The sequence below is a fragment of the Ranitomeya variabilis genome, chromosome 6, assembly GCF_051348905.1.
Source record: "Ranitomeya variabilis isolate aRanVar5 chromosome 6, aRanVar5.hap1, whole genome shotgun sequence".
Lineage (NCBI taxonomy): Eukaryota > Metazoa > Chordata > Amphibia > Anura > Dendrobatidae > Ranitomeya > Ranitomeya variabilis.
In genome coordinates this window covers 48,062,088-48,078,152 of record NC_135237.1, presented here as the reverse complement: position 1 = coordinate 48,078,152, position 16,065 = coordinate 48,062,088, and the positions used below count along the sequence as shown (strand labels likewise).

The following is a 16,065-nucleotide window of genomic DNA, read 5'->3' as shown; positions in this document are numbered from 1 at the left end:
TACATATTATTCCTGCTGATCCTTTGAGTATTCAGATTTTTTTAAATTTATGTAGAGGTAATTTTTTATGGGCTTTAGAACGAAGGTGTGACCTACCGGGTTGCCCGTGGGTGTGTCTTTAGGCTGATTTGCATAATTACCCTGTGAGCCACACCCACTTATTGAGCACCATAAACATTAGCACTAAAAAAGGCCTATATCTTTGTATCTTCAGGGGTCTCTACCCCTGAGGATTTCAAGATATAGTCCTTTTTTAGTGCTAATGTTTATAGTGCTCAATATTATTTATTCGGTTCGGATTACGACTGCCGGTGAATATTGTATTTATAAACAGCCGATCGCCATTGGAGTCAATGGGAGTAGAAATGAGTGAATATGTTTGGAAACGAACGTCAAACATAAACAGGGTACCAATATGGCACGAGCAGTGTCAGACTGCGGTGACAAGGGCCCACCAGTACCATACATTGACTTTGGGGGCCCACTTTTCACCTGCATGCAAATATTACACAACCCTCTTTCGCAAATTTACCTACACCTATATATATAAAAATAAACTGGGTAGTAAGGTAAATGAATGATGATATGCTGCTTTTTTCAATGTAGAGTGTATCAAGTGAATTATACCAAGTACTGGCCATGGGGTTGGGGGCCCGTGTCTGCACATGGGCCCATCGGGGGATTCCCCTGTTCCCATATGGGCCAGTCTGAGCCTGGACACAAATATGGCAAATTCAGAGTCGGCGATCGTTTCCAAACATATTCGCTCAACTCTACTCAGGGGAGCAGCGAGAACAAAATAAGAACCAAAACTGGGCACTTTTGACCGGGGGACAGGTTCTCTTTAAGAGTAATGTGATTGTGAGCCTGGAATGGAGTAGTGAAGACAATGTTCACATTTGTGTCATGGCCTCTGTTCACAACAGGAACTACGATATGGCTGCAGATCTATTGTACTGTAAATCCATATGTCTCCCCATGGACAATTGTTGGTTTATAAAGGGATCTGTCCTTGTTCCCTTACAGTTTCTGTCATTTCTACAATAAGAATAGTGTTGCATGCTGTGATTCACTCGATTTTTGCCATCAAAAGAATGAAGAAAACCTTAATTGTAATATTGATTTGTAGAGAAGCAGTACGGTAAGTAGAAAAAGCAGAAGAGAGCATCAGCAAATATTATGGAAAGTAGGAACCTGAAAACTAATGGCATAAATTTGTCAGAAACATGGCATTAGTTGCTTGGGTTTCAGAAAGTACCAAAAAAATCCAAGTTAGTCGGAAAAGAAAAGCAAAAAAATTAAGTTTACATAGAAATATATATATTGAAAGGGATCTGAAACCGGAAAATATTGTTGAAAAGACATTCTAGACATGTTGACACCAATGTTTCTACTTCGAAAATCCATGTCGGGATGGCAGTATGATCCTTTTTAAAAGTGTAAAAATAAACTCTGCCTTCCTAGCCCGAATGACAGCTCCTCAGTGTCACCCGTAAGCTTACAGTCTATAAGGAAATAGGGAGGAAACAATAAGTAAAAAGTGCCTGTCATGTATGGTCCAGCCATCATTATAATAGAGTATGTCGAGTATCCGGTCATCAGAAGGATCTACGTACAGTTACCAAGTGCTATCGGTGCATGGAGGATGTGACACAGATAAGTCGGAGGGAGCAGGATCTGAGGTAAATTTAGAAAGGGGGAACATTGGAGAGCCATATTGGTGAAGTGAGGCGATAGGCCTGTCTAAATAGATGTGTTTTAAAAAACGCGTAAAAATGCAGTAGTTCAGATGAAAAAGAATAAGAGCAAAAGGTGAGAGAAGGTCGTATTACGAAAATGTTTCCAAGATTCATTTGGCATACCCTGAACCTGTGTGATCATCACATGACCAGGACATGTTTTTATCCACTGGAATTAAACAAAGTCAATTTAGGTGATCTTTATCTGGGATTATCATATTTGTAAGAAGTTAGAAGTAGAAATCATTAGCAAGTAGTTCTTAAATGACTGAAACTTCACGTAAATATTTGCAAGGAGATTGCATAGCTGCTCTAATGTAAAGGGAAACGTGATAGGGCATAAATCCCTTAAAGGGGTTAACCGGTTAGAATGATCACCTATCCATAGGATCAGTGATAACCTATTGATGGGTGATGGTCCGACCACTGGGATTCGCACAGGTCACAGAACAGGAAACCTTTATCCTCCTTCAGATGGAGTGGCAGTGAGCATGGTCAACCACTGCTACATTAACACGTTCATGACCTTGGATTTTCCTTTTTTGCGTTTCCATTTTTTGCTCCCCTTCTTCCCAGAGCCATAACTTTATTTTTACTGTCAATATGGCCATGTGAGGTCCTGTTTTTTTGCGGGACGAGTTGTACTTTTGAACAACACCAATGGTTTTACCACATAGAGTACTGGCAAATGGGAAAAAAAATTCCAGTGAACGGTGAAATTGATTTTTTTTTTTACCATGTACAATAAATGCTAAAACTGTCCTGCCATTATGATTCTCCAGGTCATTACACGATCACAGATACCAAACATGTCTAGGTTCTTTTTTATTTGTGTGGTGAAAAAAAGGTGCCATTTTTCGAGACCCGTAGAGTCTCGATTCTTTGGTATATGGGGCTGGGTGAGGGCTGTTATTGCATTTTATTGTAATCTTGCAGCAACCCCAAAATGTAATTCTGGCATTGGATTTTTTTTCTTGTTATGTGGTTTAACGATCGGATTAATTATTTTCATATTTTGATAGATTGGGTGTTTCTGGACTCAGCGATGCCAAATATGTGTATTTTTTTTAAATTTGTATTGTTTTATTTTGAATGGGGCAAAAGAGGTGTGATTAGAACTTTTATATTTTTTAATTTTTTTTTATATTTTTTAAAACTTTTTTTAATACTTTTTTATGGGCTTCAATAATTTTCTGCTATGAACGCCGGCCATGGGGTCTTCTGCAGACCACCAGTTCTCACGCCAACCCATCAGCGCCCCGCGATCATATGACAGAGGCGCAGACGGGTGGGATTAGCGACATGCTTCTAGTAGGCATGAATTAAATGCTGCTGCGGCATTTAACTAGTTAACTAGCTTCCACCTGCGGCTGTTAGGTGCACATGACAGCTGATCAAATAAACTGTCATGTGTCAGAAGAGCATCAGGACCTGCATCAAAGGGTGATACATGACCTATGACGTGTATGTATATATATATATATATATATATATATATATATATACACACGTCATGGGTTGAGAAAGGCTAATTATGATCTATGAGTGTTGCACTCAGATTTTTTCAGCATCCTCAGGGAATTAATTGAGCTACATATATTCGGTCATCTGACCTGTGGCTCCATTTTGTAACTGGGATTTAAGTTCCCCATTAGGGATAAAATTTCCCCTAGCGGGGTCCGAGCAGTTAGACCAGGGAAGACCATTTGTACAGTCTGTGTAGTCGCACAGGAGGCCAACTTCCAATTCCCAAGCAACTAGCAGGTACTGTCACAAACATAAAGGGGTGCATTATTATAAGCTACTGGACTGCAAAGGGCCCACATACAGTGGCATGTAAAAGTTTAGGCACATCTGGTCAAAATTACTGTTATTGCGAACGTTTAAGCAAGTTGAAGATTAAATAATTTCTAAAAGGCCCAAAGTTAAACATGACACATTTCCTTTGTATTTTAGACCCCCAAAAATATATTATATCCGGGTGAAGTGTCACTGAAGGCACTGCTGATAATTATATCAAACAAATATTTTCATTGAAAACTTTATTTTAGCAGGTTTAAAATAAAGTTTTCAAGGAAAATATTTGTCACTTATAATTATCAGCAGTGCATCCAGGGACACTTCACCCCGATATATTATGCTGTTATGGTTATGGCTTGTACACCATCATCATTAGGAAAGCTAAGGTGATGCAAATTTTCTAGCTTTATAAAAAGCCAGGCTCCTCTAACATTATGACAAAATACAGCAGCCATGGGTTCTTCTAAGCAGCTGCCTTGCACTCTGAAAATGACAGTGGTGAGCAGAAGTCTATAAGTAGATAGGAAAGCATTTTCAATTTGCCCTTTCTTCAGTTTGAAATGAAATTAAGAAATGGTAGTTAACAGGAACAGTGGAGGTCAAGATAAGGTTTGGAAGACCAAACAAAATTTAAGTGAAAGCTGCTTGTAGGATTGAGAGAGGCAAATCACAACCCCCACTTAACTGCAAAAGACTTTCAGAAAGATTTAGCAGACTCTGGTGTTGTGGTACAATGTTCAGAGGTACCTGCAAAAATACGGCCTTCATGTAAGAGTCATCAGAAGAAAACATCTCCTGCATCATCACCATAAAATTAAGCTTCAGAAGTATGCAAAAGAAAATCTAATTAAGCCTGATGCATTTTGGAAACAAGTCCTATGCACCAATGAGGTTACAAAAGAAATCTTTGGCCACAATGATCAAAGGTATGTGTGGAGAAAAAAGGGTGCAAAATTTTAGGAAAAGAACATCTCGCCAACCATTAAGCAAAGCGATTGATCATGTTTTGGGGGTTATGTTGCAGCCAATGGAAAGGGAAACATTTCATGGGTAGAGGGAAGAATAAATTAAATGAAATTTCAAAGAATTCTTGATGCAAACAAAACACCATGTGTAAAAAAGCTGAGGTTGAAAAGAGGATGACTTCTACAAATGGATAATAATCCTAAACATACGTCAAAATCCACAATAGATGACCTCAAAAGGTGCAAGCTGAAGGTTTTACAATGGCCCTCACAGTCTCCTCATCTGAACATCATTGAAAATCTGTGGCTAGTCCTGAAAATAGCAATGCATGTAAGACAACCCAGGAATGTGGGAAGATCGATCTTGTGCAAGCTTAGATAGGTCCACCAAGGTCTTCACCATTATCTTGATGGTATCAAGCCATTGGGTTGCTGGTCTTCCTCTTCGCCTTGTTCCTTCAATTCTTCTGACCATAATGTCCTTCTCCAGTGATTGCTCTCTTCGTATAATGTGTCCAAAGTAGGGAAGTCATAGCTTTGTCATCCTTGCTTCGAGACATGTCTGGCTTCATTTGTTCTTCTTGCCATCAGTGGTGTTGATAACATTCTTCTCCAGCACCACATTTAGAAGGCATCAATTCTTCTCTATATTATGTTATAAGGGGGCACTCAGAACATAAGTACTTTATTAGGAAACACTTTGACTATTATTACTTTAAAGGGGGCATTCTGGAATTATAGCCTTCAAAGGGTAACGCAAGGACTTGTACGATTTCTTCGCATAGAGTTTGGCTCAAAACATTTCTCAGATCTGAATGTGGCTCTCAAGGTAAGAAAGTTTGGGACTTGCTGATCTGGACAATATGAGGCTGGTTTCACACTTGCGTTTTGATCTGCAGCGTTTTTTAAAAAAAACGCATGTGGTGAAAAAACGCATGTAAACGCGGCAAAACGTCGCGTTTTTTAGACGCATGCGTTTTTGCATGCAGAAAAAAACGTGGCGTTTTGTGGCGTTTACATGCGTTTTTTCCTGCGTTTGCGTTTTTTAAACGCATGCTGAGAAGTGTGTGACAGCTGCCAATCATCAAAATCAACTAGAAAACCCACTATAAACAGAAATAGCTAGGGTTAGGGTTAGGGTTAGGATCCCTAGTAACCCTAGGGATCCTAACCCTACCTCTAACCCTAACCCTGACAAGCCACCCCCCACCATCAAGGTGATAAAAGCATCCAAACCCTAACCCTAACCCTAGGGATCCTAGGGATCCATAGGAATTGGCTATTATGTTGACCTGGTGACCAGGACATTCTTCTAATAAAAGGCTTAGTTCAATGTGGACACCCCAAGATATACGGTATTGCTATAGAGTACTAAAAATATAAACTCATAGAGTATTGACTGTCATATAGGGTTAGGGGTAGGGTTAGGGTTAGGGTTTGGATCCCTTTATCACCTTGATGGTGGGGGGTGGCTTGTCAGGGTTAGGGTTAGGGTTAGGGGTAGGGTTAGGGTTTTCTTGTTTTTTCTTGTGTTTAGGGTTAGGGTTAGGGTTTTCTTGTTTTTTCTTGTGTTTTCTTGTGTTTTTCTATAAAAACGCATGCGTTTTTAATGCAAGCAAACGCATGTGCTTAAAAACACATGCGTTTACATAGACAGTAATGCATTTTTTTGCCGCGAATAAGCGCATGCGTTTTTTTGCGGCAAAAAAACGCAGCTAGAAATTACTACATGTTGCATTTCTGCAAATGAACGCACGCGTCAAAAAACGCATGCGTTGCCGAAAACGCGTCAAAACGCACGCTAAAAAACGTATGCGTTTTTTACTGTTAAAACGCAGCGGACAAAAATGCAAGTGTGAAACCAGCCTTACCTAGAAACAAGCAAGTTCTTGCACTCCTAATTGGTTTTCAAGTATTTTGCTTGCTCACAAAGGCGACAATGTGTGTTAACATGGATGAGACTTTTAAATCGTTTGTCCGTAGTTTCGAGTAAATCTGTGTTCGTGGAGCTGAGATACAGCTGCTCTTTACAGTTTGCTCCTATGATGTCACACTGACTTTTCCACAATCGGAGAGGATGCCAAACAGACTGTACCAATTTATTTCTTTTCAAATCCCCTTTGTCAATATTTATTCAGTCTGGAAAGTCTCTACATGTAAGTGAAGCAGCCAGGGTGGGATAGGAACAAATACGGGATTGTGAGGGACTTTCGCCTGTCTTCCAGATTGTGCATTTCTACCATTGATTAAACTCACCTGTGTTAACAGGTCCATCTCCCCCAACAGATTACTAAACATTTCATCTATTTCTTCACAGGTCTGCTCCATCTGCAGAAGAAAGTATATACCAGTTACATGTATTCATGCAGTAATCATGTAATCTTATATTTCATCTTGTATTAGGGTAAACGCAGGAAAACACTTACAAAAATGAACATGTGAATGAGGCATTAATAGAAGAACGTGATGTCTTGGAGGCAAAATGCGCTGGATGCACGAGATGACTTTAGATTTATAATATAGTACAGTGAGGTTCACCACTCAGAGTTTTTAAGGTGTTTTTCTGAGTGCATTAGCTTTTAAAACATAGGGACTAGAGATGAGCGGATCACGTGAAATTCAAACTCGTCAACTTCGGCCATATATTTCCATTAAAATTAGATTTGCGGCAAATTAATTTGCATGAATATCAATAGTGTAAAGCTAGGAAAATCCATGTGGGGGAGAGGAGAGAGGACCTTGCTGTCATAAGAACGTACACTGTACAAGAGAGAGGAAGGAATCCGCTGACCATAAGAGCTTACACTCTACAGGAGAGAGAGGACCCTGCTGACCATAAGAGCTTACACTCTACAGGAGAGAGAGGACCCTGCTGACCATAAGAGTTTACATTCTACAGGAGAGAGAGGACCCCACTAACCATAAGAGCTTATACTCTGCAGTAGAGAGGACCCAGCTGACCATAAGAGCTTACACTCTACAGGAGAGAGAGAAAGATGACCCTGCTGACCATAAGAGCTTACACTCTACAGGAGAGAGAGACGACCCCACTGACCATAAGAGCTTACACTCTACAGGAGAGAGAGGACCCAGCTGACCATAAAAGCTTAAACTCTACAGGAGAGAGAGAAAGATGACCCTGCTGACCATTGGAGCTTACATTCTATAGGAGACAGAGATAGAAAACCCCACTGAATATAAGAGCTTACACTCTACAGGAGAGAGGACAACGCTGACCATAAGAGCTTACACTCTACAGGAGAAATAGAGAGGACAATGATGATCATAAGAGCTTACACTCTACAGGAGAGAGAGACTCATTCAGTGACTCTGGATATGGAAAATGACTCTGCCATACAAACTGTGCTCCACTGGGAACCACTGGTCTGCGATGGCCCAGGTATTGACTACCACCATACAAGGTATGATGATCCCTTGATGTCATAGCTGCAGGGCATTAAGGGAAGGCCCGCATTGCCACATAAAAGTATGTGAGCCCACTCTCAAATGCTTCAGTAATGTGGGAAATGGGGCCGGGCAAGCTTTTTTTGCAAGCTGTAAATGGGATCATTAAATGTTCAAATTTTGTGTGAAATTGAGAATAATTGCAAATTCGACTAGAACCTCATCCTCAGCTGATTGTTTCATTCATCTCTAATTTAGACATCTCCAGTAGCACAAATTTTTACTAAAATACATTTACTTATGTCTTCAGAGCATTTTTACAATGTTGTTTCATTAAAAGTTTTAAATCGTTTATCTTCCACATGATCTGTGCTTCACTGCCGAAGTAGAATGCTGAATGCATAAACCATGAATCTATCAGTGAGTATGATCTGATGGCAAGGTCTCTAATGCTAGATTCACACACATTCAGTGCTTTTCACTGAGCACTACATTGGGGTGTTTCTGTCGGAATTCTCAAAATACAGAATTCCGACATGAACCCTGACAGAACCTCAACGGAGCCATCCATTTCAATGAAGCCGACAAAAGCCACTTTGGATGCTGTATGGCCTCAGTCCTGGTGATTGTCTTTTTCAGTCGTGCACAAAAATGTAACATATTCAGTTACTTTACTGATCCAATGCAATGTTTGGGAGTTTTGACAACCAACACCAATTAATCTATAGATTGCACAAATTTAGAAGAAAACCGCATCTTGGCTACACCTCAGGCCACATTCACACGTTCAGTATTTGGTGAGTTTTTTACATCAGTATTTGTAAGCGAAAACCAGGAATGGGTGAAAAAGTCAGAAGTGATTGATATGTTTCTACTATACTTTTCCTCTGTTTGTTAATCTCCTGGTTTTGTCTTACAAATACTGATGTAAATACTGACTAAATACTCGACATGTGAACATGGCCTCAGCAACACTATGATCACTACTTGTGTCTCCAAACTAAAGCACCTATAAGTCCAAGATAACCGCGGGATGCTCCTCTGCACTAGAAACTTCTTCTACATCTGTATCAGCGAAGTTGTCATCATTCCCCCATATGTTTTTTATGGCATGCAGATTTATGGACGAGGGCGGGAAGAAGTCATGTGTTTCTGGTGATATGCATATGGCGCAGAATGCTTTGCTTGGGTTTTGCTTTTGTTTTTTTTCCAAACCTTTAAAGTTATGATAAGACCTCATGAACTTCACGTGCTCGTTACATTTGCTTAGAAAAGTTGATATCGTTGACCCTTAGTGTTTCAGTTTACGATAACACATGAAAATAAAATGGGCACCTGTATTTGTTAGTCTTGATACTGATCTTCACTAAAGTATGTAAAAAATAATGGTTATTTACATGTAGGTTCAAAAAGCCATCATTCATAAGAGACTATGTGATGCTTTCTGTAATCATCGTCTGTGATCAAAGCCATACGGTGCCGATTTGTAGAAAAAGTTGTAGGCTTAGAGACAGACTTCAACATGTGCTTAGCATTATGGCTTTTTTGTTTCCAAAATGCCGTCATCTCAGTGGTCCATTGTACTACAAATAAGTAAAATGTAAAGCATTATTAGGGTGCTTACATACTGCGCTTTTGTACACACTCTGAACCTCCCACAGTGGTGTCAACAGAGTCAACGTGTGATATGTCGTGCCTCATTTTCAGGCATATAGACCTAATGGAGGTGGACACTCAGATGTAGTAGACTCTGTAGGCAACATTATGGTCTATGGTCTTGTCAACGCATAATCCCAAATTCGTTTGGCGGGTGGTTTGGTTTGGACACAAGCCCCGATGGGACCACTGAACATGGGCAAGTACAATGTGAAAGCACCCTTACTGTGAAATCGTCTACACATATGTCTATTCATCATCTATATGAGTTGAGCAGCCTTTATATAGTGCTTTGGTATCAGCTATAGGGCCCAGAAAATGGACCCATTGGTTCAGACTAGATACTTGCACCATTGCTACTTCCAAGAACCACAAAGTGACACAAAGGGGGCAATCTAGTAAGATAGACATTTCATGCACCAGTATTAACAAGGTTTTCCAGTTTCAAATTTAACTCCATATACACAGAGACTTATAAAATAAACTGAACTTTTACTCACCCTCCCCGGATCCAACGATGCCTTTCTTCTACTGGTCTGGTCTGTGTTGATTGGATGCAGCAGTGACATAACATTGGCAGCACTGCTGCCAATCACTGGGCTCATTGGCTAAGGCAATCTACATCAGCAGAGCTACTGATCCCACTGATTGCCTGCAGCAGTTACAATGTACTGTAAGCATGACGATACTTCTGTAGCTGTTCAACAAAGACTGGAACAGTAGCAGAGGCATCACCGCATTGCTGGACCAGGGGATGTGATTCTGATACCTTGTGAATATGCTGTGTGTGATATCCATGTTATGATGGAAATATGTTGTTTCCAATCTGAGGCATTATCCATCCATGCAGCTTCTTTATCTATTTAGGTAGTGGCTGGCAGACCCTGGTTTTCGGCAGCCCCACCATGTTCTGCTTTTTGTAAGAAATGTCATTATGGCCCTGTAGAAGCTTTATATTGAGGTAAATAAAATAATCAGGAGTTGAAATGTTGCATAACAGTATTATTATATGTGGTCAAAAGGAGTGTAATTTAGAGAATGGCTTTGGCTTTAGTTACAAAGAGTGTAGTGGTGGTTTGACCATGTATGGTACATGGAGAACCTGAAGCCCAAAAAATGCAAAACACTATGTTTGGTGGAAAACTATTCCTGCACATCACCCTAAAAACACCATCCCCACCATCAAACATGATGGTGACAGCATGATGCTGTTGGAAAGCTTTTCTTCAGCAGGGACAGGGAAGTTGGTTAGCATTGATGGGAAGATGGATGGAGCTAATTACAGGACAATCCTGGAGGAAAGCCTGTTAGAACCTGCAAAAGACTTGCAACTGAGGCATAGGTTCACCATCCAGCAATAACAGACTGCAGAGCTACAATGGAGGGTTTAGATCAAATAATATACCTGTGTTTGAATGGCTCAGTCACAGTCCAGGCCTAAATCTCATTTAGAATCTGTGGCAAGACTTGAAAATTGCTGTTCACAGACTCTCTTGATTCAATGTCACTGAACTCTAGCGAGTGTGCAAAGAAGAATGGGCAAAAATATCAGTTTCTTCCTATGATGCTTCAGTATGAATGTACAATGTGCACATACCAATAATAACAAGGAAAATCAAGGCATGAACAAACACATTTCTGAAAATCCCATATAGGAGAATATGTTTAAGGTTTGGGAATATTCACACCAACTTGTTCTCATATCAGGCATGAACAGGTGTGTACAAATTTTTGACTGGTACAATATATATACATGCATAATTATGGCTCTAAAAGCCTCTACTTGTATAGAAGAATATTTGGCACCCACAGAAGAATATGGAACCATATTGTCCATGAGGACAAACTTTATTTCGATCCATAAGAAACATTTTGGCCGTCAGATGCCCTGTACTGAGATTCAGGTCAGGAGAGTTGGCAGGCCAATTGAGCACAGTAATACCATGGTCAGTAAACCATTTACCAGTGGTTTTGGCACTGTGAGCAGGTGCCAGGTCGTGCTGAAAAATGAAATCTTCATCTCCATAAAGCATTTCAGCTGATGGAAGCATAAAGTGCTCCAAAATCTCCTGATAGCTAGCTGCATTGACCCTGCCCTTGATGAAACACAGTGGACCAACACCAGCAGCTGACACGGCACCCCACACCATCACTGACTGTGGGTACTTGACACTGGACTTCAGGCATTTTGGCATTTCCTTCTCCCCAGTCTTCCTCCAGACTCTGGCACCTTGATTTCCGAATGACATGCAAAATTTGCTTTCATCAGAAAAAAGTACTTGGGACCACTTAGCAACAGTCCAGTGCTGCTTCTCTGTAGCCCAGGTCAGGCGCTTCTGCCGCTGTTTATGGTTCAAAAGTGGCTTTACCTGGGGAATGCGGCACCTGTAGCCCATTTCCTGCACACGCCTGTGCACGGTGGCTCTGGATGTTTTCCACACCAGACTCAGTCCACTGCTTCCTCAGGTTCCCCAAGGTCTGGAATCGGTCCTTCTCCACAATCTTCCTCAGGGTCCGGTCACCTCTTCTCGTTGTACAGCGTTTTCTGCCACATTGTTTCCTTCCAACAGACTTACCATTGAGGTGCCTTGATACAGCACTCTGGGAACAGCCTATTTGTTGAGAAATTTCTTTCTGGGTCTTACCCTCTTGCTTGAGGGTGTCAATGATGGCCTTCTTGACATCTGTCAGGTCGCTAGTCTTAGGGTACCGTCACACAGTGCCATTTTCATCGCTACGACGGCACGATTCGTGACGTTGCAGCGTCGTATAAGTATCGCTCCAGCGTCGTATACTGCGGTCACCCGTTGCAATACACGGCGCTGGAGTGATAATTTCATGAAGTATTTGCGATGTAGAAGCCGTTGGTTACTGTGCGCACATCGTATACAACCTGTGTCACACAATGCAATCATGCCGCCACAGCGGGACACTAGACGACGAAAGAAAGTTTCAGACGATCTGCTACGACGTACGATTCTCAGCGGGGATCTGGATCGCAGTAGCGTGTCAGACACAGCGATATCGCAAATGCATCGCTGGAACGTCACGAATCGTGCCGTTGTAGCGATCAAAATTGCACTGTGTGACGGTACCCTTACCCATGATGGGGGTTTTGAGTAATGAACCAGGCAGGGAGTTTTTAAAAGCCTCAGGTATCTTTTGCATGTGTTTAGAGTTAATTAGTTGATTCAGAAGATTAGGGTAATAGGTCATTTAGAGAACCTTTTCTTGATATGCTAATTTATTGAGACAGGTTTTTTGGGTTATCAGGAGTTGTATGCCAAAATCATCAGTATTAAAACAATAAAAGACCTGACAAATTTCAGTTGGTGGATAATGAATCTATAATATATGAAAGTTTAATTGTAATCATTACATTATGGTAAATAATGAAATTTAACACTATATGCTAATTTTTTGAGAAGGACCTGTAGTTATTTTTTATTTCATGATACACTTTATGATCCTATGAAAACTTCACGAAATCTTGCACGTTTCCTTTAGGCTATGTTCACACGGCCGTTTTTTTAGCCAAAGTGCAGTCTGTAAACAAAAGTGTCAACACTCGGACCAATATTAAGGCTGTTCAAATGATTTTTTTTCATGTATCAAGTGTCCACATGAAAAAATCATAGTATGGAATAGTTTTTTCCATATTTCTGATGAAACTCGCCCAGGGCCGGCCTGGACGTATAGGCGAATTAGGCTGCCGCCTAGGGCACCAACCCTAAGGGGGCGCCAGAGAAAAAATAGAAAAAATTATAAAAAATCTTTTCAAAAGGCAAAAGGTGTATGGAGCGGAGCTGAATGTGTATGAGGTGTATGGAGCGGAGCCGTGTGTGTATGAGGTGTACGGAGCGGAGCTGTGTGTATGAGGTGTACGGAGCGGAGTCGTGTGTGTATGAGGTGTATGGAGCGGAGCTAAATGTGTACGAGGTGTACGGAGCGGAGCCACGTGTGTACGAGGTGTATGGAGCGGAGCGCGTGTGTACGGAGCGCAGCCGCGTGTGTAGGAGTAGCTATGTGTGGCCATTATACGGTACGAAGTATCATATGTGGCCAATATACAGTATGGAGCATCATGTGTGGTCATTATACAGTATGGAGCATCATGTGTGGTCATTATACAGTATGGAGCATCATGTGTGGCCATTATACAGTATGGAGCATCATGTGTGGCCATTATACAGTATGGAGCATCATGTGTGGCCATTATACAGTACGGAGCATCATGTGTGGCCATTATACAGTACGGAGCATCATGTGTGGCCATTATACAGTACGGAGCATCATGTGTGGCCATTATACAGTATGGAGCATCATGTGGGGCCATTATACAGTATGGAGCATCATGTGTGGCCATTATACAGTACGGAGCATCATGTGTGGCCATTATACAGTATGTAGCATCATGTGTGGCCATTATACAGTATGGAGCATCATGTGTGGCCATTATACAGTATGGAGCATCATGTGTGGCCATTATACAGTGTGGAGCACTGTGTGGCCATATTTTTTTGTTTATAATTATTCTTTATGAAACAGTGTGATCAGCAGTGCTAAATGGGTGTGGTTGGGACGTGGATATGGGTGTGGCTAGTTATGAATGGGTGTGGTCAGAGGCGTGGCCTAAAATTTGCCGCAAACTTTATCCCTCTTTCCCATCTTCAAAAGTTGGGAGGCATGTTAAAAGTAGTAGGGGCGTAACAAAATAGTTTCGCCTAGGGCGCCGTAATCTCTCGGGCCGGCCCTGAACTCGCCAATTCAAGTCTATAGGAGTGTAAAACTAAAATCGGATCCCGTACGGATCAACTATATTGCATCTGATTTTTACGGGATACAATGCAATTCTTTAACATAGGGAACTGCATTTAGACTTGTAAGGCTTTATTAATGACTGATGTATAGAAATGGATGACAATACAGATGAAAAAACTTTAGTTTTTTTTCTGAATGAAAATTGTCCGATTTTGTGTGATCTGAGCATTAGAGTGACAACTTCAACTACGATTTCAGTAATACAATACAATACCATAAACTGTACTCCCAATGGAGGACATAACCAAACAGGAAAATATATAAAATTACCTTTAAGAAATGGTAAAGTTAATTTAAAAGAAAAAAAAAAACACATTAAAAAACTAGACAAAAAAGGTACAAATGCAATAATAAAACAGGCCCATGGTCTCGACGTGAGCCCCCAGATGTGTAAATTTAGGTAGAAAAACATTTACACATATGTTCGTCTGTGAATTGTTCTCCTGTTTGGCCTTCCCGGTGTCTGGACATCATTGACAGCCTCATTACTGAGCATTGATCGGGAAACTCCTTACGAAATTTTTAGTACTAGATCAAAAGTGAACTTCATAATGAGAATAATGCCGAGTGATTGAGGCTGCCGCCCGTTCCCTTCCCCTTAGAATCCGGGTGACATAATCCCAATGATGTCACTTCTGTATTTTCTTTTTAGGCAAAGAATTACTGATTTTACTAAAGATCAACCTTCCTGAATATCACATGTAGAAGAATATGTAGGTCCAGTTTGTGGTTTGGTATATAGCATAGGAACCATAAAACTTAACTTTTAATGTATGAGGGATAAAAATCTTTAAGCACCAATAAATCATATATATGACATAAACATACAAAAAAATTGCTCACGACGAACTAGTGCAGTACAAAATATATTGAGGGGATTTCATCAATTTCACTGGAGACCACCCTTGGAATGCTGTATAGGAGACAGGGATCAGTAATATAAAGAAATTCTAATATGCATAATTAGTAGTACAAAAGATAAGTACACACAATACCAATCCCAGAAGGTGTAAGAGTGTACCACTCATGCATGGACATAAGGATAACTGCACCAATATGGAAACAAACACCAAGAAGCAACCAAGCAGTCATAAGATCCAAATATATAATACTTTATTTAAATAGACGTAAATGATACACATAAAAATCAAGAACAGACAGTGTGTAGCAGGGCTAACTGATGGAAACAGCCACCAGCATCATGTGAAAAGAGCCCAAGGTTGGTGCTCACCCATAACCAGACAAGACCAGTTCATGGAGATAAAGTAAAGTGCATTACATAGTGGCAGACAGGATTACTGAACGCCACAAAGCAAGGAGATAATATACTAAGGAGAAATGACTCCTATTCAGTAACTAACAGCCATAGTAGTGGTTGAAGAATGCATACAAACACATAATAATTGCACATACCCGTAGTAACTGTGTTGTCTGGTACGGGGGCTCCAATCCACCCCGACGCGCGTTTCGGTATGAATACCTTCCTCAGGGGGCGCGGGATCAGTAATGTAGTTTGTTCCCTATAGCCCCTGTCCTGCCCGAATGCAGGACTCTCACTCTAACAAGGGCAGTACCCAAGTGTAGCCCTGCAGTACCCCAACCATTCCCTACGCAATCAGCCTTTTCTCATAGGCCTCATCAGTGGAAATTTTTAGCAGCGAGGTAAGTGCACCCCGGAA

At 40.9% G+C, this 16,065-nt stretch overlaps 1 protein-coding gene across 2 annotated transcripts in view; it reads right to left on the bottom strand.

Moving 5' to 3' along the window:
• The window catches only part of APBB1IP (amyloid beta precursor protein binding family B member 1 interacting protein), a 125,996-nt gene that overhangs the window by 75,521 nt on the left and 34,410 nt on the right, over nt 1–16,065 (bottom strand). For both annotated transcript variants that reach the window (XM_077268449.1, XM_077268450.1), the window contains exon 2: nt 6,761–6,832. In XM_077268449.1, the coding sequence (XP_077124564.1) occupies nt 6,761–6,832 (72 nt within the window). The remainder of the gene's footprint in view (nt 1–6,760; nt 6,833–16,065) is intronic.